This window comes from Pelobates fuscus, chromosome 9, assembly GCF_036172605.1.
Source record: "Pelobates fuscus isolate aPelFus1 chromosome 9, aPelFus1.pri, whole genome shotgun sequence".
NCBI lineage: Eukaryota > Metazoa > Chordata > Amphibia > Anura > Pelobatidae > Pelobates > Pelobates fuscus.
This window is the reverse complement of record NC_086325.1, coordinates 14,544,055-14,569,677: the sequence shown is the minus strand read 5'-3', so window position 1 is coordinate 14,569,677 and position 25,623 is coordinate 14,544,055. Positions and strand designations below refer to the sequence as shown.

General features: G+C 46.7%; 2 protein-coding genes across 2 annotated transcripts in view; one reads left to right on the top strand and one right to left on the bottom strand.

The window, feature by feature from the left end:
- The window catches only part of MRPS12 (mitochondrial ribosomal protein S12), a 295,484-nt gene that overhangs the window by 14,072 nt on the left and 255,789 nt on the right, over window positions 1-25,623 (top strand). The gene's annotated exons all lie outside the window — the stretch shown is intronic.
- On the bottom strand, window positions 567-8,822 carry LOC134572334 (ADP-ribosylation factor 6-like). The gene is made up of 2 exons (XM_063431233.1): window positions 8,691-8,822; window positions 567-2,702 (listed from the first exon to the last, which is right to left on the bottom strand). The coding sequence occupies exon 2, from the start codon at window positions 2,671-2,673 to the stop codon at window positions 2,146-2,148; it is 528 nt and encodes a 175-aa protein (XP_063287303.1). The 5' UTR covers window positions 2,674-2,702; window positions 8,691-8,822; the 3' UTR covers window positions 567-2,145.

The following is a 25,623-nucleotide window of genomic DNA, read 5'->3' as shown; positions in this document are numbered from 1 at the left end:
CTTCTTCATAAAAGCGTATCAATTAAACTGTTAATAGCTGCCAACTTATTCCTCTTCTGCAACTGTCACTAGTCTAATACTATCCTTACCTTTTGTGTCATTTTACCCCACTCCCTCTAGCATGTAAGCTCATTGAGCAGGGTCCTCAACCCCTCAGTTCCTGTGTGTCCAACTTGTCTGGGTACAACTACATGTCTGTTCGTCCACCCATTGTAAAGCGCTGTGGAATTTGACGGCGCTCTATAAATATAATAATAATAATACCACACGCACAGATATGCAATTAATGCCAAAGGTTACCACACTTGGTGGGCAACCTTTAGTAGTGCTACACACTCCGAAACCAGTCTGTGTTGACTGCTTTTAAATAGTAAGAAAGCCATTAAATTAACTTCTAGGTCACTTGAACCATTGAATCTATACCCCATACATCCGCCTTCTTGGTTGGGTCTATGATAACAGGAAACCCAATCACCGTATTCTACGAACACATAATGCAGAATACAGACTACACACACACACCATATTAAACAAAATAGGAAAAATAACCACGTAGCTGGAGACAGTTTTGATGCATCATTTGAACATTATTTAATAGTTGACATTTTAAGTGAACATGAAAGGAAAATGATTGTAAGTAAAAGTGTGACACTGTAACCGAAACAAGTGCTGAGATGGGCTGGAAAATCCCTTCAATGGCAAGGGGTCTGCATAGCTTAACCGTGCATGTCAGTAACGAGTATACCACTCGCATTGCAGCCGGTCTCTCCTGTGAGATCAGTGCTAATACCAGGACTTTACCCCCGGGACTGGAAGACTGAGCAGGACAGGGAACACTGCATAGGAAACACGGCAATCAGGACATGTGCAAATACCACAGCTCATTACAAACAGAGCATGGCATTCGCAGATAGGACACCCCTAAAAAAATGGGGCCTATGGACAGACAAGGACCTAACACTGTTACCACTGCAGTTCTCCCAGCACTGAGTGGGTTAATTAGCACCATCCCAAATTGAATTATTAACTAGGAATGAAGGGAAGGTCAGTCACACACATTTTGTATTTAGTTCTTTAATAATTAAAGCTGGTTTAAATTATGAGTGCAAGAGGGGCGTGGGATATGGCCCCAGAAAAAAAGCTAAAAAGTAAAAAATAAAGCTGTATCAGAAAAATTGACAATTGCAATCACGCTGAACCTTTCCAAAGCATGTTTTACCAAGAAATGTGTGAAGTCCTGCGGGAATGTGTGGTGCAAAATAAACGTAAGACTTGGAATGAAAACTGAGAGCATGCTGAATGGACTGGGGGTGGACAGGACTTGGCCGGGTACTACAGGTCTATGCTCTTTAGATTAATCATTAATTGCAAGTATGTACATCAGACCTCAGGGTTAAATTAACAAAATACTGTTTGAAGCAGAAAATCAATACATTTTGGACATGGGATATTTTGCTGCACATATGGCTGTGTCTGGCCTAACATTTTAGGAGTCTGTATAAGATGACAGACATTTGCAGTGCCACACCGTAGCAAACCCTGAAACCGTGCAGTGTGTGGGGTATTGTTGCAGGCAGATATTCAATGGCCCAATTATTGAGACAAACCGTGCCCCTAGTGTTCTAAGGATCCTTAACATACACTAATGAGAGGTTATGGGGCTGAGATTCAGGGAATATATTACTAGAGGGTAACCGTATTGCCTAGAAATGGGGTCTGCAGGCACCTGTACTGTATGGTAGACATGAAACCTGTAACAAAGGACGGAGCAATCCCACAGCACCAGCCCTTAGTAACAGGACAGGGAACACGCTCAGGTATGTCAGATGGAAAAAACGCTCAGTAAATATCCCGGTCATACATTAGTATGCTGAGAATTAAGGCAGATACCACAATGGGCCTTTAGTCTCTCTCCATATCCTTTGTGGCCCTTTCAGCAGAGAACCACAGATCTCCGATACAAACAGTGCCTCTTCGTTCATTACAAAGCGCAATGCTCTCCCCTCGTCTGGATAAACAGAGCTCCGTGGAGCAGTAAGAAAAGCAATTCCGCTATGCGGGTCAGTCTTTCCAAATGTAAAAGTAAAAAAAAAAAAAATTATATATTAAAAAAAATATTAATAATCACCATAGAAATAAAGGTTTTTACGATTTGTAGTTTGAAGTTAGCCACATAAGGCCCTCATAGAGTCCTTCTCCAGTGTTGGCACAAGACGGCTGAACGTACCAGTTCCTGTCTCTGATACGAGTCAGTCCAAGCTTTTCTTGGATTTCATGGGGTTTCATGGCATCTACCAGATCCTGTTTATTGGCGAAGATGAGAATGATTGCATCTCGCATCTCTCGGTCGTTTATAATACGGTGCAGTTCCTGCCGTGCCTCGTCTATTCGGTCTCGGTCAGCACAGTCTACCACAAATATCAGGCCCTGTGTGCCGGTGTAGTAGTGTCGCCATAGAGGACGGATCTTGTCCTGACCACCTACATCCCACACGTTGAATTTAACATTCTTGTAGGTGACAGTCTCCACATTGAAGCCCACAGTTGGGATGGTGGTAACTGACTGGCCAAGCTTGAGTTTGTAGAGAATGGTGGTCTTACCAGCCGCATCAAGGCCCAACATCAAAATCCGCATCTCCTTGTTCCCAAACACCCTGGATAACATGTGCCCCATGATGGAGATTCAGAGTCCATACAGCTGCGCTGGATATGGGGAGAGAAAACAGAAAAATCAACAGCAAATCACCCCCCCCGAAACACCTATATACAAAGCCACATCAACCAGAGGCAGGAAGTCCCTATACTGCATGCCCCCAACATTTTGCAGGGAATTTTATTCACAGATCTTAAAAGTTCCATATAGACTTTCATAAACTCTAATGGTGTTACACTCCACTACTATACATGATGGAAGCTCTGCTCCAACTGTTGGAGGGTAACAACAGGAAATTATATGCAGGATTCACTTACAATAGCCAGCATTTAAACAATTTTCTATAAACAGATTACAAAGAATTCTGCAATATCAAAACATTGTACCACACTAAACTTAAAGGGGAACAGTCAATTCTATAGAAAAAAAAAAAACATTGAAAATCATCTACAACTTTATTTTTTTTAATGCATTGCTCAGTTTTCTTTTAAAGGGTCACTCCAGGCACCCAGACCACTTCATCTCATTGAAGTGGTCTGGGCACTGTGTCCCTGTCCCCTTAACCCTGCAAAGTAAAACATAACAATTTCAGAGCAATGCAATGTTTATAATGCAAAATGAAGACAACCTCTTTGCATGAGGATTCCAATGGGGAAGGCCTAGCACGCATACGGTGCTTGCTGTGCATGTGCATTAGATTCCCCCATCAGAATGACTTCGCTGGAGAATGAAATCAACCCAGCAGAGAGGGTCCTTGTAGCTGAAAAGTGTAGCTAAAGCTTTAGAAATACAGTTATGTATTCCTAATGCTGGTGTTCTCTGAAATGTATATAAAAGATTAAGCAAATTATAGCAAAATAAGGTGTATTAAAAGACAACAGGTAAAAACCACCACAATTATTAAATTGCACCAAAAATTTGATGCAACAGTGTCACTGACACTTTGACATAATTTGCTCTATAAGCTTTCATTACAGTGAAAGCACATATCTAAGGAAAGAAGACCTCCCCAGGGTTTTTAACTCGGAGCATTCTGACACCTTTCATTAAACCAAATCTGCAGCTTATTCATTTTTGCTGTTTACACGTTTCACTTGGAATTTAACAGATCCTGTGCATATCACTACCATCCCATTATCCCCTACTCCTCACTCTGCTACTGTCTTACAGATTTCCAATTTTCACTGATTGATTTACTGGACCAATGTCCCTATTGGACACTGTAAAAGTATAAAATGTGGACTAATTAATATAAAACATTTTAAAGTCATTACACTTGGCAAATTTGTCAACAATTTCTGTAAAATGTAACAGTAAATTTGACTTTTTATATTTTTTTCCACATACATAAGTGTACGTAAATTTAAGGGGAACTGCATGTGTGCCCTATCTATTATGGCCCTGTCCTCAAAGAGACATTTGTATTCTGCTGCGTGTTCTGTGTACACAAATACCCCACATGTATATCTTGAGCAGTTAGAGGATGAAATCAGATACATGCCCTAATTTTGCCATGCCTACCTGCTAATCCAGAGTATTTACTGACCCCCTCCCTGCTAATCCAGGATATTTACTGACCCCCTCCCTGCTAATCCAGGATATTTACAGGCCCCCGCCCCGCTAATCCAGAGTATGTAGTGACCCCCTGCCAGCTAATCCAGAGTATGTAGTGACCCCCTGCCAGCTAATCCAGAGTATACAGTGACCCCCTGCCAGCTAATCCAGAGTATACAGTGACCCCCTGCCAGCTAATCCAGAGTATGTAATGACCCCCTGCCAGCTAATCCAGAGTATGTAATGACCCCCTGCCAGCTAACCCAGAGTATGTAATGACCCCCTGCCAGCTAATCCAGAGTATGTAATGACCCCCTGCCAGCTAATCCAGAGTATGTAGTGACCCCCTGCCAGCTAATCCAGAGTATGTAGTGACCCCCTGCCAGCTAATCCAGAGTATGTAGTGACCCCCTGCCAGCTAATCCAGAGTATGTAGTGACCCCCTGCCAGCTAATCCAGAGTATGTAGTGACCCCCTGCCAGCTAATCCAGAGTATGTAGTGACCCCCTGCCAGCTAATCCAGAGTATGTAGTGACCCCCTGCCAGCTAATCCAGAGTATGTAGTGACCCCCTGCCAGCTAATCCAGAGTATGTAGTGACCCCCTGCCAGCTAATCCAGAGTATGCAGTGACCCCCTGCCAGCTAATCCAGAGTATGCAGTGACCCCCTGCCAGCTAATCCAGAGTATGCAGTGACCCCCTGCCAGCTAATCCAGAGTATGCAGTGACCCCCTGCCAGCTAATCCAGAGTATGTAGTGACCCCCTGCCAGCTAATCCAGTGTATACAGTGACCCCCTGCCAGCTAATCCAGTGTATACAGTGACCCCCTGCCAGCTAATCCAGAGTATGTAATGACCCCCTGCCAGCTAATCCAGAGTATGTAATGACCCCCTGCCAGCTAATCCAGAGTATGTAATGACCCCCTGCCAGCTAATCCAGAGTATGTAATGCCCCCCTGCCAGCTAATCCAGAGTATGTAATGCCCCCCTGCCAGCTAATCCAGAGTATGTAATGCCCCCCTGCCAGCTAATCCAGAGTATGTAATGCCCCCCTGCCAGCTAATCCAGAGTATGTAATGCCCCCCTGCCGGGTGCCCCGTGTCCCCCCCTACTCAGTTAATCCCGAGTGCCCCGTGTCCCCCCTCCTCAGTTAATCCCGGGTACCCCGTGTCCCCCCCTCCTCAGTTAATCCCGGGTACCCCGTGTCCCCCCCTCCTCAGTTAATCCCGGGTACCCCGTGTCCCCCCCTCCTCAGTTAATCCCGGGTACCCCGTGTCCCCCCCTCCTCAGTTAATCCCGGGTACCCCGTGTCCCCCCCTCCTCAGTTAATCCCGGGTACCCCGTGTCCCCCCATCTCAGTTAATCCCGGGTGCCCCGGGTCCCCCCCATCTCAGTTAATCCCGGGTGCCCCGGGTCCCCTCTCCTCAGTTAATCCCCGGTACCCCGTGTCCCCCCTCTCCTCAGTTAATCCCCGGTACCCCGTGTCCCCCCTCTCCTCAGTTAATCCCCGGTACCCCGTGTCCCCCCTCTCCTCAGTTAATCCCATGTCCCCCCTCCTCAATTACTCCCCGGTAGCCCGTGTCCCCCCTCCTCAGTTAATCCCGGGTACCCCGTGTCCACCCTCCTCAGTTAATCCCGGGTACCCCATGTCCACCCTCCTCAGTTAATCCCGGATACCCCATGTCCACCCTCCTCAGTTAATCCCGGGTACCCCGTGTCCTTCCCTCCCCCATTAATCACGTGTCCCCCCTCCTCAGTTAATCCCCGGTACCCCGTGTCCCCCCTCCTCAGTTAATCCCCGGTACCCCGTGTCCCCCCTCCTCAGTTAATCCCGTGTCCCCCCTCCTCAATTAATCCCGGGTACCCCGTGTCCCCCTCCTCAGTTAATGCCATGTCCCCCCCTCCCCTCAGTTAATCCCGGGTACCCCGTGTCCCCCCCTCCCCTCAGTTAATCCCGGGTACCCCGTGTCCCCCCCTCCCCTCAGTTAATGCCGGGTACCCCCTCCTCAATTAATCCCCGGAACCCCGTGTCCCCCCCTCAGTTAATCCCGGGTACCCCGTGTCCCCCCCTCCTCAGTTAATGCCGGGTACCCTGTGTCCCCCCCTCCTCAGTTAATGCCGTGTCCCCCCTCCTCAATTAATCCCGGGTACCCCGTGTCCCCCCTCCTCAGTTAATCCCGTGTCTCCCCACCCCTCAGTTAATCCCCGGAACCCCGTGTCCCCCCCCTCCCCTCAGTTAATCCCGGGTACCCCGTGTCCCTCCCTCCCCCATTAATCGCGTGTCCCCCCTCCTCAGTTAATCCCAGGTACCCCGTGTCCCCCCTCCTCAATTAATCCCATGTCCCCCCTCAATTAATCCCCGGTAGCCCGTGTCCACCCTCCTCAGTTAATCCCGGGTACCCCGTGTCCACCCTCCTCAGTTAATCCCGGGTACCCCGTGTCCCTCCCTCCCCCATTAATCGCGTGTCCCCCCTCCTCAGTTAATCCCCGGTACCCTGTGTCCCCCCCCCTCCTCAGTTAATCCCCGGTACCTCGTGTCCCCCCCCTCCTCAGTTAATCCCCGGTACCTCGTGTCCCCCCTCCTCAGTTAATGCCGGGTACCCCGTGTCCCCCCCTCCTCAGTTAATCCCGTGTCCCCCCCTCCTCAGTTAATCCCGGGTACCCCGTGTCCCCCCCTCCTCAGTTAATCCCGTGTCCCCGGAACCCCCTCCCCTTAGTTAATCCCGGGTACCCCGTGTCCCCCCCTCCTCTCAGTTAATCCCGGGTACCCCGTGTCCCCCCTCCTCTCAGTTAATCCCGGGTACCCGTGTCTCCCCCTCCTCAGTTAATGCCGTGTCCCCCCTCCTCAATTAATCCCGGGTACCCCGTGTCCCCCCCTCCTCAGTTAATCCCGTGTCCCCCCTCCTCAATTAATCCCGGGTACCCCGTGTCCCCCCCTCCTCAGTTAATCCCGTGTCCCCCCTCCTCAATTAATCCCGTGTCCCCCCTCCTCAATTAATCCCGGGTACCCCGTGTCTCCCCCCCCCCTCAGTTAATCCCGTGTCCCCCCTCCTCAATTAATCCCGGGTACCCCGTGTCTCCCCCCCCCCTCAGTTAATCCCGTGTCCCACCATCCCTCATTTAATCCCCGGAACCCCGTGTCCCCCCCTCCCCTCAGTTAATCCCGGGTACCCCGTGCCCCCCCCTCCTCTCAGTTAATCCAGGGTACCCCGTGTCTCCCCCTCCTCAGTTAATGCCGGGTACCCCGTGTCTCCCCCTCCTCAGTTAATGCCGGGTACCCCGTGTCCCCCCTCCTCAGTTAATGCCGTGTCCCCCCTCCCCAATTAATCCCGGGTACCCCGTGTCCCCCCTCCTCAGTTAATCCCCGGAACCCCGTGTCCCCTCCTCCCCTCAGTTAATCCCGGGTACCCTGTGTCTCCCCCTCCCCTCAATTAATCCCGTGTCCCCCCCTCCTCAGTTAATCCCCGGTACCCCGTGTCCCCCCTGCTCAGTTAATCACGGATACCCCGTGTCGCCCCTCCTCAGCTAACCCCCGGTACCCCGTGTCCCCCCTCCTCAGTTAATCCCCGGTACCCTGTGTCCCTCCCTCCTCAGTTAATCCCGTGTCCCCCTCTTCAATGAATCCCGGGTAACCTGTGTCCCCCCCTCCTCAATTAATCCTGTGTCCCCCCTCCACAATTAATCCCCGGTACCCCGTGTCCCCCCTCCTCAGTTAATCCCCGGTACCCCGTGTCCCTCCCTCCTCAGTTAATCCTGTGTCCCCCTCTTCAATGAATCCCGGGTAACCCGTGTCCCCCCCTCCTCAATTAATCCTGTGTCCCCCCTCCACAATTAATCCCCGGTACCCCGTGTCCCCCCTCCTCAGTTAATCCCCGGTACCCCGTGTCCCCCCTCCTCAGTTAATCCCCGGTACCCCGTGTCCCCCCCTCAGTTAATCCCCGGTACCCCATGTCCCCCCCCCCCTCAGTTAATCCCCGGTACCCCATGCCCCCCCCCTCAGTTAATCCCCGGTACCCCATGTTCCCCCCCCCTCAGTTAATCCCCGGTACCCCATGTTCCCCCCCCCTCAGTTAATCCCCGGTACCCCATGTTCCCCCCCCCCCTCAGTTAATCCCCGGTACCCCATGCCCCCCCCCCTCAGTTAATCCCCGGTACCCCATGTTCCCCCCCCCTCAGTTAATCCCCGGTACCCCATGTCCCCCCCCCCTCAGTTAATCCCCGGTACCCCATGTTCCCCCCCCCCTCAGTTAATCCCCGGTACCCCATGTTCCCCCCCCCCCCCTCAGTTAATCCCCGGTACCCCATGCCCCCCCCCCCTCAGTTAATCCCCGGTACCCCATGTTCCCCCCCCCTCAGTTAATCCCCGGTACCCCATGTCCCCCCCCCTCAGTTAATCCCCGGTACCCCATGTCCCCCCCCCTCAGTTAATCCCGGGTAGCCCGTGTTCCCCCGATCTCGCCCATGTTATTGATCCCCGATTCTTACAGCTGTTGCGGATAGCGGATCCCGGGACTGCCCTCGGTACCGGCTCCTGACCCCGGCTGGCTCTGGATCCCGGAATCGGAAGGGCGCGGGCAGAAGTACCACACCGACTAGAAGTGCGCAGGCGCAGGAGCCCTGCCCTTACCCTGAGCCGTATTGAGCATGCGCAGATCTCTGCCCTGGCCTTCACGGAACTCAGTGCGCGTGCTCAGTGCCCCCACGCCGCTTCCGCCCCTCCAACGCGCACGCGCATGTCTCCTCCTACTCCTCCCCCTGCTTACTGCGCATTGTCAGTGACCCTGAGCACCGCACTGCGCATGCGCATCACTAGGATGACGTATCTCTCGCCACAGGCTGATACTGGCCAATGGTGGGGCCAGTTAAAAAAGCGACCAATGAGGAAAGAGTAGTTTGCCAACGTCATGAACCACTGACTATAAAATCCTTTTTCTCTGCATTGCCAGGTTAGTCGGGAAGTTAGGAGAGCAGGGAACAATGGCAGAGATAGGGCGTGGCACAGACAGACAGACAGACAGACAGACAGACAGACAGACAGACAGACAGACAGACAGACAGACAGACAGACAGACAGACAGACAGACACTCTGTGAATCCCAGACAGACAGTGACAGAGAAGCGCTCTGTGAATCCCAGACAGACAGTGGCAGAGAAGCGCTCTGTGAATCCCAGACAGACAGTGACAGAGAAGCGCTCTGTGAATCACAGACAGACAGTGACAGAGAAGCACTCTGTGAATCCCAGACAGACAGTGACAGAGAAGCACTCTGTGAATCCCAGACAACAGTGACAGAGAAGCACTCTGTGAATCCCAGACAGACAGTGACAGAGAAGCACTCTGTGAATCCCAGACACACAGTGACAGAGAAGCGCTCTGTGAATCCCAGACAGACAGTGACAGAGAAGCGCTCTGTGAATCACAGACAGACAGTGACAGAGAAGCACTCTGTGAATCCCAGACAGACAGTGACAGAGAAGCACTCTGTGAATCCCAGACAGACAGTGACAGAGAAGCACTCTGTGAATCCCAGACACACAGTGACAGAGAAGCACTCTGTGAATCCCAGACAGACAGTGACAGAGAAGCACTCTGTGAATCCCAGACAGACAGTGACAGAGAAGCACTCTGTGAATCCCAGACAGACAGTGACAGAGAAGCACTCTGTGAATCACAGACAGACAGTGACAGAGAAGCACTCTGTGAATCCCAGACAGACAGTGACAGAGAAGCACTCTGTGAATCACAGACAGACAGTGACAGAGAAGCACTCTGTGAATCCCAGACAGACAGTGACAGAGAAGCACTCTGTGAATCACAGACAGACAGTGACAGAGAAGCACTCTGTGAATCCCAGACAGACAGTGACAGAGAAGCACTCTGTGAATCCCAGACAGACAGTGACAGAGAAGCACTCTGTGAATCCCAGACAGACAGTGACAGAGAAGCACTCTGTGAATCACAGACAGACAGTGACAGAGAAGCACTCTGTGAATCCCAGACAGACAGTGACAGAGAAGCACTCTGTGAATCACAGACAGACAGTGACAGAGAAGCACTCTGTGAATCCCAGACAGACAGTGACAGAGAAGCACTCTGTGAATCCCAGACAGACAGTGACAGAGAAGCACTCTGTGAATCACAGACAGACAGTGACAGAGAAGCACTCTGTGAATCACAGACAGACAGTGACAGAGAAGCACTCTGTGAATCACAGACAGACAGTGACAGAGAAGCACTCTGTGAATCACAGACAGACAGTGACAGAGAAGCACTCTGTGAATCCCAGACACACAGTGACAGAGAAGCACTCTGTGAATCACAGACAGACAGTGACAGAGAAGCACTCTGTGAATCCCAGACACACAGTGACAGAGAAGCACTCTGTGAATCACAGACAGACAGTGACAGAGAAGCACTCTGTGAATCCCAGACACACAGTGACAGAGAAGCACTCTGTGAATCACAGACACACAGTGACAGAGAAGCACTCTGTGAATCACAGACAGACAGTGACAGAGAAGCACTCTGTGAATCCCAGACAGACAGTGACAGAGAAGCACTCTGTGAATCACAGACACACAGTGACAGAGAAGCACTCTGTGAATCCCAGACACACAGTGACAGAGAAGCACTCTGTGAATCACAGACAGACAGTGACAGAGAAGCACTCTGTGAATCCCAGACAGACAGTGACAGAGAAGCACTCTGTGAATCCCAGACAGACAGTGACAGAGAAGCACTCTGTGAATCACAGACAGACAGTGACAGAGAAGCACTCTGTGAATCCCAGACAGACAGTGACAGAGAAGCACTCTGTGAATCACAGACAGACAGTGACAGAGAAGCACTCTGTGAATCCCAGACAGACAGTGACAGAGAAGCACTCTGTGAATCACAGACAGACAGTGACAGAGAAGCACTCTGTGAATCCCAGACACACAGTGACAGAGAAGCACTCTGTGAATCCCAGACACACAGTGACAGAGAAGCACTCTGTGAATCACAGACAGACAGTGACAGAGAAGCACTCTGTGAATCCCAGACACACAGTGACAGAGAAGCACTCTGTGAATCCCAGACACACAGTGACAGAGAAGCACTCTGTGAATCACAGACACACAGTGACAGAGAAGCACTCTGTGAATCCCAGACACACAGTGACAGAGAAGCACTCTGTGAATCCCAGACACACAGTGACAGAGAAGCACTCTGTGAATCCCAGACAGACAGTGACAGAGAAGCACTCTGTGAATCCCAGACACACAGTGACAGAGAAGCACTCTGTGAATCCCAGACAGACAGTGACAGAGAAGCACTCTGTGAATCCCAGACACACAGTGACAGAGAAGCACTCTGTGAATCCCAGACAGACAGTGACAGAGAAGCACTCTGTGAATCCCAGACACACAGTGACAGAGAAGCACTCTGTGAATCCCAGACACACAGTGACAGAGAAGCACTCTGTGAATCCCAGACACACAGTGACAGAGAAGCACTCTGTGAATCCCAGACACACAGTGACAGAGAAGCACTCTGTGAATCCCAGACACACAGTGACAGAGAAGCACTCTGTGAATCCCAGACACACAGTGACAGAGAAGCACTCTGTGAATCCCAGACACACAGTGACAGAGAAGCACTCTGTGAATCCCAGACACACAGTGACAGAGAAGCACTCTGTGAATCACAGACAGACAGTGACAGAGAAGCACTCTGTGAATCCCAGACAGTGACAGAGAAGCACTCTGTGAATCCCAGACACACAGTGACAGAGAAGCACTCTGTGAATCCCAGACAGACAGTGACAGAGAAGCACTCTGTGAATCACAGACACACAGTGACAGAGAAGCACTCTGTGAATCCCAGACACACAGTGACAGAGAAGCACTCTGTGAATCCCAGACACACAGTGACAGAGAAGCACTCTGTGAATCCCAGACACACAGTGACAGAGAAGCACTCTGTGAATCCCAGACACACAGTGACAGAGAAGCACTCTGTGAATCCCAGACACACAGTGACAGAGAAGCACTCTGTGAATCACAGACAGACAGTGACAGAGAAGCACTCTGTGAATCCCAGACAGACAGTGACAGAGAAGCACTCTGTGAATCACAGACAGACAGTGACAGAGAAGCACTCTGTGAATCACAGACAGACAGTGACAGAGAAGTACTCTGTGAATCCCAGACACACAGTGACAGAGAAGCACTCTGTGAATCACAGACAGACAGTGACAGAGAAGCACTCTGTGAATCCCAGACACACAGTGACAGAGAAGCACTCTGTGAATCACAGACAGACAGTGACAGAGAAGCACTCTGTGAATCCCAGACACACAGTGACAGAGAAGCACTCTGTGAATCACAGACACACAGTGACAGAGAAGCACTCTGTGAATCACAGACAGACAGTGACAGAGAAGCACTCTGTGAATCCCAGACAGACAGTGACAGAGAAGCACTCTGTGAATCCCAGACACACAGTGACAGAGAAGCACTCTGTGAATCCCAGACACACAGTGACAGAGAAGCACTCTGAATCACAGACAGACAGTGACAGAGAAGCACTCTGTGAATCCCAGACAGACAGTGACAGAGAAGCACTCTGTGAATCCCAGACAGACAGTGACAGAGAAGCACTCTGTGAATCACAGACAGACAGTGACAGAGAAGCACTCTGTGAATCCCAGACAGACAGTGACAGAGAAGCACTCTGTGAATCACAGACAGACAGTGACAGAGAAGCACTCTGTGAATCCCAGACAGACAGTGACAGAGAAGCACTCTGTGAATCACATACAGACAGTGACAGAGAAGCACTCTGTGAATCCCAGACACACAGTGACAGAGAAGCACTCTGTGAATCACAGACACACAGTGACAGAGAAGCACTCTGTGAATCACAGACAGACAGTGACAGAGAAGCACTCTGTGAATCCCAGACACACAGTGACAGAGAAGCACTCTGTGAATCCCAGACACACAGTGACAGAGAAGCACTCTGAATCACAGACAGACAGTGACAGAGAAGCACTCTGTGAATCCCAGACACACAGTGACAGAGAAGCACTCTGTGAATCCCAGACACACAGTGACAGAGAAGCACTCTGTGAATCCCAGACAGACAGTGACAGAGAAGCACTCTGTGAATCCCAGACACACAGTGACAGAGAAGCACTCTGTGAATCCCAGACAGACAGTGACAGAGAAGCACTCTGTGAATCCCAGACACACAGTGACAGAGAAGCACTCTGTGAATCCCAGACAGACAGTGACAGAGAAGCACTCTGTGAATCCCAGACACACAGTGACAGAGAAGCACTCTGTGAATCCCAGACACACAGTGACAGAGAAGCACTCTGTGAATCCCAGACACACAGTGACAGAGAAGCACTCTGTGAATCCCAGACACACAGTGACAGAGAAGCACTCTGTGAATCCCAGACACACAGTGACAGAGAAGCACTCTGTGAATCCCAGACACACAGTGACAGAGAAGCACTCTGTGAATCCCAGACACACAGTGACAGAGAAGCACTCTGTGAATCCCAGACACACAGTGACAGAGAAGCACTCTGTGAATCACAGACAGACAGTGACAGAGAAGCACTCTGTGAATCCCAGACAGTGACAGAGAAGCACTCTGTGAATCCCAGACACACAGTGACAGAGAAGCACTCTGTGAATCCCAGACAGACAGTGACAGAGAAGCACTCTGTGAATCACAGACACACAGTGACAGAGAAGCACTCTGTGAATCCCAGACACACAGTGACAGAGAAGCACTCTGTGAATCCCAGACACACAGTGACAGAGAAGCACTCTGTGAATCCCAGACACACAGTGACAGAGAAGCACTCTGTGAATCCCAGACACACAGTGACAGAGAAGCACTCTGTGAATCCCAGACACACAGTGACAGAGAAGCACTCTGTGAATCCCAGACACACAGTGACAGAGAAGCACTCTGTGAATCCCAGACACACAGTGACAGAGAAGCACTCTGTGAATCCCAGACACACAGTGACAGAGAAGCACTCTGTGAATCCCAGACACACAGTGACAGAGAAGCACTCTGTGAATCCCAGACACACAGTGACAGAGAAGCACTCTGTGAATCACAGACAGACAGTGACAGAGAAGCACTCTGTGAATCCCAGACACACAGTGACAGAGAAGCACTCTGTGAATCCCAGACAGACAGTGACAGAGAAGCACTCTGTGAATCACAGACAGACAGTGACAGAGAAGCACTCTGTGAATCCCAGACACACAGTGACAGAGAAGCACTCTGTGAATCCCAGACACACAGTGACAGAGAAGCACTCTGTGAATCCCAGACAGACAGTGACAGAGAAGCACTCTGTGAATCACAGACAGACAGTGACAGAGAAGCACTCTGTGAATCCCAGACAGACAGTGACAGAGAAGCACTCTGTGAATCCCAGACACACAGTGACAGAGAAGCACTCTGTGAATCCCAGACACACAGTGACAGAGAAGCACTCTGTGAATCCCAGACACACAGTGACAGAGAAGCACTCTGTGAATCCCAGACACACAGTGACAGAGAAGCACTCTGTGAATCCCAGACACACAGTGACAGAGAAGCACTCTGTGAATCCCAGACACACAGTGACAGAGAAGCACTCTGTGAATCCCAGACACACAGTGACAGAGAAGCACTCAGTGACCCCCAGACAGACAGGGAGAGAGAAGCACTCAGTGACCCCCAGACAGACAGGGAGAGAGAAGCACTCAGTGACCCCCAGACAGACAGGGAGAGAGAAGCACTCAGTGACCCCCAGACAGACAGGGAGAGAGAAGCACTCAGTGACCTCCAGACAGACAGTGACAGAGAAGCACTCAGTGACCCCCAGACAGACAGTGACAGAGAAGCACTCAGTGACCCCCAGACACAGTGACAGAGAAGCACTCAGTGACCCCCAGACTGTGAGAGAAGCACTTAGTGAACCCCAAGCAGACCGTGACAGAGAAGCACTCAGTGTCCCCCAGACTGTGAGAGAGAAGCACTCCGTGTCCCCAGACAGACTGAGTGAGAGAAGCACTCAGTGAGCCTTTCTGTTTCCAAGTCTTACTTGTTTCACTCCCAGCACAAAAACAGGGAAGACTGTTGGTTTAAAAACGCTGTACGACCCAAGTTGCCTTTACATGGCAGAAGGACCCAAATACTAAACGTAGGAATTACTCTCTCTCTCTCTTTTTTATTTTACATCATTAAAATGTATAATATTTAATTTCCTTGAAAGCATTCTTATATAAAAAAAAAATGTTTTGTGGTGCAAGTTGTCCATCCCAAGCCAAGTAGGTCTGCAGAATCCCAGACTTGTTCCCAAAAAACTGCCCCTGGAAAGCCTGGGAGGGAGTCTTGTAAGGGCCTTGACAGGTTGTAGGAGGTTATTGGACACCTGACAAAGTGATCTGACCTTTCAGGAGAGGCTATAAATCTGGCATCTCAGCAAATCATGTTAAAGTGAAATCCATATATTTTTAAATTATAAATAGCGTTGTAGTTAGTGCTGAGCATCGTCCAATCAACTTCTAGAGAATTGTTGAGCAGGATGGCCAGATCCACCATATTTTCAGGATAACATAATTTTGTCATATTTTTAAAAACACATTAAAAGCGTTGGTCTGCAGTATGTATAATGCATATTCTGCATGATTCTTCATGCCTAATTAATTGCTTAATATCCTACACCTTCTGAATTCTACATACTACAAGGCTTCCCTTTTCATGTGCTTGCAATCAATATGTACACGCGATGTGTCCCAGAAAACATGGTGGATTTGGTCAAATGCGAATACCAAATATCTAAAAAAAAAAATAGCTGCCAGACTAGGTACTAAATGATAATAAAAGCAAAAACAAATACATTTTATTAAGTCAAATACAACTAGAAAAGCTACAATTTCTGGGGAAATTGTGAAGTGTTCTTGCCTCCACCAGTAGTCTACAACTGGAGTGGGCGGAGTAACTGTTATTATTTATTTATATAGCACATTTAATTGCAACGTTGTTGCCCAAAGTGCTTCACAGTTACATTAAAACATACAGTTATAAAAACATTAGCAGGTGCAAAAGGCCCTGTCTATGACATCACTTGCTGCTGCAGCCTGGCACAGGTCAGAGTATTTTTGTGGGAGGAGTTAGGGTGGCAAATTTGGCTATAATAATATATATGTGAGATAACATTAAGTGGTCTTGCTATGCAAGAACACTTAATAAAGATGAGAAAAATATTTAAGCGCTTGTGTACAAAAAAAGGCGAACAAAGTAATAAGTACTAATGAAGTGTCTCTCCCAGAATATTGCCAAAAATCATGTAGGAAATGGGGGTCCGTGGCCGCGACTTGGAGTCGCATGGATGCATCTCTGTTAGCTCTCTCTGAGCAATAGCCAGAAACGCAGCAATTCGCAGAAAATCACAGCAGGTAAAGCACTATCACCTCTGCAACAGCACAACTGTGTCTCAGCAGCCTTCATTTCGAAAGCTGCTCCCGCAAAGGCGTATATCACATTTAAGAGGGCGCCACAGCGACCTCTGGAGCAGGTTCTCCTTCCCCACCAAGGCAGGTGTAGGACACATTGAGAATCTGCTTCTACTATAACTTTCTTTGTATGTACCTCGCTTAAACTTAAAAGGTTATGTATAATTCATAGTCTATTAAACTGATGATACGGATATGTCCAGACAGCACGAGCTACCCAGATATCTGTACGTCGCGAATGAATGGGATGTTACGAAGGTTGCATATGCCTTAATTACTACCTAGGTTCTGTTTACCTCAATATGTCATTTGTGCCTCCATTTACAGATAAGCAAGCTAACAGCACCATGTTACTTGTGAGAGGAGAACCGTGCTTGGTCCCATGCCTATTTTGTTGGGTTTGGTGGGTCTTTTGTGTGATTTTCATGACTTTTTGGCACGGGGGCTCCTCCAGTACACTATACCAACCACTTGTTAAAGGGTTGAAAATCCCAGAAAAGCGTAGATTTAAATCAACATGTCATTTGGGCGATGACTCTTATTCAATGAGCCTCCCACTTAAAGAAAATTCAACCTAAAATCTCAGAATTGTCTGAATGCCATAAACTTACCCCATCCCCCACTATCACACCAGAACTGTCTCAATGGCGGAATATGCTTAGAGAACAAACTATTGCCGTAGCAGATTAAAAGCGACACATTATCATGCTACGTTCAAGCGTGTTAGGACTTAGCACAATATTTCATGGAACAACAAGTTCAAACTAGAATACCTTATGTTAACAATTGGAAAAGTGCACGAATATCAGATCCTTAATCCATTAGCAGATTTTTCGCTCTTTTACTCTGAATTTTACAAACTGAAAAATGATCCTGACTGCACACACCCTATCCTCTGAGGTATAAGGGAATATTGATCTCATATTACAATCACGATATAGAGAATGTCCTATTAGTCACAGCGTGACAAAGAGTATAGTTGTTGAAGTTTCAGTGTGTGCCATTCAGCCTTAAGATGGCGCTGTTGTCCTGAAAAATCAAGTTTACCTTTACCTGACCATGTCTTCTCTGATTGGTCACTTTGGAGTCACTGAATGCTCTTGGCAGGTTTGGATTTGTCTTTCTATACATGCTGTAAAAAAGTCAAACAGCAATGCAGAAAGAGTAGTAGATACCTGGAACAGCCTTCCAGTGGAAGCAGTAAACGCCATCAGTGATATAGAAATGGTAGTAGACACCTGGAACAGCCTTTCAGTGTGGGCCATAAAGAAACAGCAATATAGAAAAGATAGTAGATACCTGGAATGGCCTTCCAGTGGGAGCAGTAACAGTGACATAGAAAGGGTAGTAGATACCTGGAATGGCCTTCCAGTGGGAGTAGTAACAGTGATATAGAAAGGGTAGTAGATACATGGAATAGCCTTCCAGTGGGAGCAGTAACAGTGATATAGAAAGGGTAGTAGATAGCTGGAATAGCCTTCCAGTGGGAGCAGTAACAGTGATATAGAAAGGGTAGTAGATACATAGAATAGCCTTCCAGTGGGAGCAGTAACAGTGATATAGAAAGGGGAGTAGATACATGGAATAGCCTTCCAGTGGGAGTAGTAACAGTGATATAGAAAGGGTAGTAGATACCTGGAATAGCCTTCCAGTGGGAGCGGTAACAGTGATATAGAAAGGGTAGTAGATACCTGGAATAGCCTTCCAATGGGAGCAGTAACAGTGATATAGAAAGGGTAGTAGATACCTGGAATAGCCTTCCAGTGGAAGCAGTAAAGGCTAACAATGATATAGAACAAGTAGAAATGTCCATTTCCTGTGGTCTAGGCATTATTACTAAACTTAATGATACTTTAGAAAAGTGAAATTGTCCGGGACCTTGCATCAAACCTGTAACTCTGCGATACTGCTGCTGTTGGTGCCATATCCATGCAGCTATAATTTGTAAAAGTTGGTTTACATGGTGATTGCTTCACTTTTGAAATGTTTCCTCACTTTTCTGTTTGAGACCCTTGTTTTTTTAAGGCCTGGCATCTCTCTCCCTGTTTATTGGAACCCGGGATCGCCCTGTGCGTCAGTGAGCGGAGATTGCATGTTTATACATGAATCCTCATGCTTCGAAACGTTAAAGACCTGGGGTTACTGCCTTCCTGCAAAATGCAACTCACACTAAACAAGCAAAAATATTAGTGTAGTATATGTGCAAATATGTCTTTAATTGGCTTTTAACCCTTTGACTTGAAGATGATCGTAGCTCCTCTCAGAACTTCTAAACCGCCATTAAAGAGCAGTTCATTCTTGGCTGTTTGGAATGCCATGGTTACAGATCACTGAAATTGCAGTATTCCTTTACTTGCTATTACTATTCATTACAGTCTGATTTTATTCTGGAGAAATGACGGTACGAAGCTGCGATGTTTTGTCTACAAACCCTATAATAATTCTCAGTTTATACACAGTGTTTGAGGAATTATACAAACTACTCGTGCTTGATCAATAATATTTGGGATTATTTACTAAGATTTGGATTTTAGGAACATCTAATTCATGCTAACTCATGGCGATTCCCTAAATTTACCAACATGTGATTTGCACATGCGCACCTCAATTTGTACAAGTAGTGTGAGCTTTCTAGAAAATGCTGGGGAGGGGGGATTAACACCTCCTGCCCTGCAGTGAGGATTAAATATCATTCCCATAACACCCACTGTCAGCACATTGTAGGATTAACTTGGTAAAATCGATGCTTAAAATCTAGTGAAATCACTATATTCTCTTGTTATTGTCTGTTTCGAGATTTATTATATCCTATGGAAATCTACTGGTTTGGAGTGAATGAGCACATCCACTGTAAATATCACTAGAAGCCCCACCAGACTGCTGGGATGGGACCACATGCAACTAACTGGCCACAGCTGGGCAGTTGGTGGCGGTTCAAGGTGGAACAAGAGATAGGTCCCCCCCCCATGTTTTTAATTAATTAATACCCCATCCCACTGTTTAGAAATGATGACCCCATCCGTAACATGCCGAATGGTAGTAACCCGAAGTCTGAAAGTGGTATGTTTCTGGACTGACTGAAATCCAGCGGACATTAATATAATGCCAAAATCTGGGCAATGATCAATACAATGGTACGTTTTGGTATGTGAATACACCCAGATGGTCCCAAATTACATTTGCTTATCTGGATTGGGGGAATTCGGATTTAATTGAATTACCCAGTACGTAGTAAGTCTCTCATTTCAACAAATATTATTATGTTCTGCTGTGAGCAACAGGTCCCAAACAAGGAAAATCTAAAGCTGGTAGAGGGGATATCCCACGTCATATAACGGGCCCAGGCTTCTAACAAAAAATACATTCTTTCTACTCTGAAACAAGCTGAGGTTAAAGATGAATTCTCTCAGCCACCACACTACCGTACTTACGGCAGAGAAAATAAACATTTTATGGCTGAAGGATGGCCACCTAAAAATGGCAGTAGGGGGGCATTTTTGAAGTAGGCCAGTTGGTGTGGTGGAAACCATAATGCAAAGGGGAAGAAAATAGTATATAGAGGTGGGAAAAAATGTGGAAGAGAAGCAGAAACCAGGAAACAAAGTAAAAGCAGGTTCAGGGGAATAAAAGGAATATACACAGAGCAGAGGATGTAGTTGGAGGAAGGAAGCACAGACCTGAGTTGAAGGATAAGGAAGACACAGGTTATGATGGAGAAGAGGCCCATGGGGAAGAGGCCTTGGCCGAGGATGGAGATACGGGGACCAGGAGACAAAGTGAAGACAACAATAAGATAGACTCTATCTGATAGAGAATGGAGTAAGCATGGGACAGGTGTAAGGAGAGAGAGCATGTGGGACATTGAGGAGAGTAGTCGGGGAAACCAGAAAAACAGAAAGCCACGAGGAAAGGACTAGGTTAGCAAAAAGGAGAATAATCAAAAATTGCAGAGAGAGAGGCAGGCTTGGAGAGTTGTGATAACGTGGAATTTCCTGGAGACAGGTGAATAAATATTAAACAAGGAGGTAAAGAGGGCGTAGTTTAGACAGGTGGGGAAGGGACTTGATGAGGGTGCACACAATGATTCCGGGTTAAGACACCTTTAGATGAAACATGTGGGATAAGAGAACAAGTGAAACAGAAAATAATAGACCACCTTCACCCCAAAATATTTTTTTCATCCAATAATCATATTATAAACTATTGAAAGGAGATAAATATATATTTTATGAAATATATGTTATAAAATGATAAAAAAAAAAAAAAAAAAAATTATCACAAAGCATGAATATATTTCTGCTGTCTCCTGTTTATTAAAGCCTGCAATGCCTGAGCTACACTTTCCGGTGGTATCTAGGAGTAAATGAGCCCAGGAATATTTACACACGGTTCCCTTAATTCAGCACTGTTCCTATGTTACACAATTATAGCATTTCCATTCAGAGTTGGAAAAAGGTGAGTTTATTAAGACACAGTGAGGAACATTTAACATGCACAGACATATCCATGTACCAAATCGGACAATTCTATCACTAAAACAAACCAGCTTTTCTTCCTGGTATTTACTGACTGCATTGCAGGACAGGTTTACAGCAGAAGTCAGGCGGGTCTTATGGCAAGATGGCGTAGAGCTACATTACTCCCAAATTTCCGTATTTAGGGAGACAGTCCGTATTTTGAGCTCTAGTCCCTCTGTCCCTCTTTCCTATCCTAATGAGACATTTTTTTCTAGCAACTCTGTGTATCAATTCTGTTCCAAATTACATTTTCAGTTCTTAGAAGTCATTGAGTCATCTAAATGTCCTGTAATAGTCTCCATTTGATATGTTGTGAAGTATGGATGTATGAAATCAGGGGTAGGCACCACGTGACACTGTCAAGACTTTGGCATTATTAGTGCCAGGAAGTTGTGCCCCTTTAGGGACATTACTCACGAGTGGTGTATTGCTATTATTATTATTAAGAGGAAGAGTAGGTTTACATGAACTATGCCTGCTGCATGTATAGGTAGGAATAAATTGGGCCCAATGCGGCTTGTGGCTATTAGGAGGCTTTAGAAAACCCTCTCTTTCCATTTTGAATTATGTTTTATATCAGGAGTCATTTTATCAGTATATATTCTATTCCTTATCAGTAATGTAGGGCCTTCACTTCTGCAGCCAAGTATTGTAATAAATTTGAATCTAAGATGAAGCTCTAAAGTACTCAGAATAGTTTATGTGAACTTGCTGAAGCCATTTAGTAAATAGCCCTGTATGTGTAATAAATATGCACTGTTCTTTGTTAGTGCATGTTATCCTGAGCTGTGTATATCCTGGCTATAACAGGACAGTCTCAGAGATGCCTCCTCAACCATTGATTGGACCATATCCTCCACCTCGAGTTTCAGATCCCCCGATCCCATGATTTCACAGCCCCTTATATGTCGTCCAACATCTACACATCGATGGCTAGGCCTTCTCCCATCATCCTGGGAGTCTGTTATGGTTGCATTGTCAGTGCTGAATTCCCAGTCACACTCCTCGTAACCCGTAATGTTTGTAGGTGATATTACCTGTTCTTCTGGTCCGCGAAAGTCAATGTTTTCATTTTGAAATCTAACAATGTTCCTAGTGGCAGAATCAACTTCTGAAAACCAATCCCACACAGAATCACAGCTTGACCGTTCTTGGTCACAAAGAATATTTATCAACTGTTCTCCATCTCTTGGACTCTCTGCTGCCCACAGTCCACCTTCTGGCTCCAGGTGAAACAAGTACTTCAAACAGTCAGACTTGTGTTCCGTTGGCTCATTGTCCAGAGCCTTTGTTATCAATACGTCCTCCTCCAGGTGTTTCCTGTGACAGTTTAAGTCCTTCTTATCTCCATTATATGGTCTCTCGGAGTTGGACTTCATTTCTGTTAAATGTTTAAAATTTGTTGTGAACTCTCTTTTAACTTCAGCTGGAACTTTCATTTCTGGCATGGATTCCGAGAAATATCTTTGTGATTTTATTTTATCCAGTTCAGCCTTTATCCTGTATCCCAACTCTTTCCTGACCGCTTCACCATCCCTCTCTTGTGTCTCTATCCCCGTATCTCTCTGCATGTCAATTAGTTTCTCTTGTTCTAGATTATCTAATCCTTTCTCTACTTGCACATCGCACTGTCTATCATGTTCTAGATTATATAATGCTAACTCAACTTGCACCTCCCACTGTCTCTCTTGTTCTAGGCGATCTAATTCTTTCTCTACCTGCACCTCACACTGTCTCTCTTGTTCTAGACAATCTAATTCTTTCTCTACCCGCACCTCACACTGTCTCTCTTGTTCTAGATGATCTAATTCTTTCTCTACCCGCACCTCACACTGTCTCTCTTGTTCTAGATTATCTAATTCGTTCTCTACCCGCACCTCACACTGTCTCTCTTGTTCTAGATGATATAATTCGTTCTCTACCTGCACCTCACACTGTCTCTCTTGTTCTAGATTATCTAATTCGTTCTGTACCTGCACCTCCCACTGTCTCTCTTGTTCTAGATTATCTAATCCTTCCTCTACCTGTACCGCACACTGTCTATCATGTTCTAGATGATCTAATCCTTTCTCTACCCGCACCTCACACTGTCTATCATGTTCTAGATGATCGAATTCTTTCTCTACCCGCACCTCACACTGCCTTTCTTGCTCTAGATTATCTAATCCTTTCTCTACCCGCACCTCACACTGCCTATCATGTTCTAGATGATCTAATCCTTTCTCTACCCGCACCTCACACTGTCTATCATGTTCTAGATGATCTAATCCTTTCTCTACCCACACCTCACACTGTCTATCATGTTCTAGATTATCTAATCCTTTCTCTACCCGCACCTCACACTGTCTATCATGTTCTAGATTATCTAATCCTTTCTCTACCCGCACCTCACACTGTCTATCATGTTCTAGATGATCTAATCCTTTCTCTACCCGCACCTCACACTGTCTATCATGTTCTAGATTATCTAATGCTTTCTCTACCCGCACCTCACACTGTCTATCATGTTCTAGATGATCTAATCCTTTCTCTACCCGCACCTCACACTGTCTATCATGTTCTAGATTATCTAATGCTTTCTCTACCCGCACCTCACACTGTCTATCATGTTCTAGATTATCTAATAAATCTCTTTGTATTTTATCCTCATGTTCTAGATTGTAAAATAGCTTCTCACCGTATTCCTTTATCTCTCCCTTTATCTTACTCTGTCGCTCTTGTTCTAGATTGCATAGACATATCTCTTTCTGCATCTCACCATGTGTCTTCTCTTCATCTATTGACTTCCCTACAACATCTTGTTTTACTTTTTTTAGAATGACTGTCTCCTTGCCATCACATATATCCAGGATTACATGTCCCTCCATGGCCCCCGTTTCACTTTTACTGTGTATTTCCAAGTGCAGAGCATCTTTTCCCATTTCATGCTCCCCAGGTGGCCAACTCTCTTTGTGTATTCCTAATTTTTTGTCCTCCGATCCTACAGATTCTCTTTGCAGGATATGGTCTCTGCCAGTCTGCATCTCTGTTAAATAGAGATCTTCAATTCTCTCTTGGTCTCCCTCTCTCCCCACTATCTCGTTTTTCCTCCTTTGTTTGTGACGCCTATGTTTCTTCAGTAAAGATAACCTAGAATAAGATTTTGATTCTTTTTCCAAAGGGTTTTGGAGGTTATAGTTCCCTCCTCTCTTTTTCCTTCCTTTCTTTTCCTTTGAATAATCATTGACCTCTCGGTCTTCTGAAGATCTAAGACATGGTAGCCTAAAAATGGTCCAGGCCCTGCGCTTCATTACCCCCACTCCTGGAAATTTTCTTCTACCCACTGGTGTGTTGGCTATGCATGGTGTTACTTCTTCTACGTCTTCTGACTGGTTTCCCACCTGGTCTCTCCTTCTGAAACGGCAGAAAACACCCTTGAAACAAGATAGCTTAGATTGTCGAGGAGATTTATGTTCCCCCGAGATGTGGCTTGTGTTTTGAATGTCTTTTGAAAAACCCCCAGGACTTTGTGTCTCGCCGGCCTGTGATGACTCCATATTAAAATTGTTGGGATGTAGTAGTCATCCAGGCACTGGTTTGGTGGTGCTAATTTTGTTGCGTTTCTATCGAGGAAATGGAAATCTGTGAGCCCTGGGGAACTTCATGAATTCCTTCTTCCTATTGATTTATTTCCCCCATGAATTGCTTTCTTATATTATGTAATGGGGTCTTGCTTGTCAAAGGACAGTTGTCAGAGAAGCCTCTGTTTTCGGTTAAAGATAATGTGTCCTTGTGCAGATAATGATTCCCTCTTTTGGAATTCATATGTTGGGGGTCCTTGGTACCTTATGAAGATTTGCAGAGCCTAGATTCTTAATAAAGATATGAGATTTCCTGGTGCAAACTTGAAGGGGTCCCTTTTTCCTCATTCAGAATCTGGGGGTCAAGGTTTCCTGGAGCAGACATTGTGGGAGGGGGGGAGGGGGGGGGACTTGCCGTTTCTTGGTTCCGATATTGGGATCTCGTTAATTTCTGGTCACATGCTTGCTGTTCACTTTGCTCCTAGTGTCTCCCTCTGTCTGATTATCGAGCTGGCACAGATCATCTCCGCTACATGATGCAGACGGAGCGTCTGCACAAATACACACATCACACAGCACACTGTTTCCATAGCAACTCATCATTGAAAACAATTGCAGAAGGAAACAAATACATAGTGATATACAATGCAGACATCCATATATATAACAGACACCTATACATCCTATACATTCATCCATAATACCTATATCGTTCACAGATAATTATTAAACTGGCAGGATACTGGCTTCAAGGGAGTGCAGTGTATAAATATCTATACAGACACCTATACATACATACACTGAACAGCCACAACATTAAAAGCA

Coding starts and splice junctions, on each gene's coding strand:
- LOC134572334 (XM_063431233.1), bottom strand. CDS start 2,673: ATGGGGCACATGTTATCCAGGGTGTTTGGGAACAAGGAGATGCGGATT.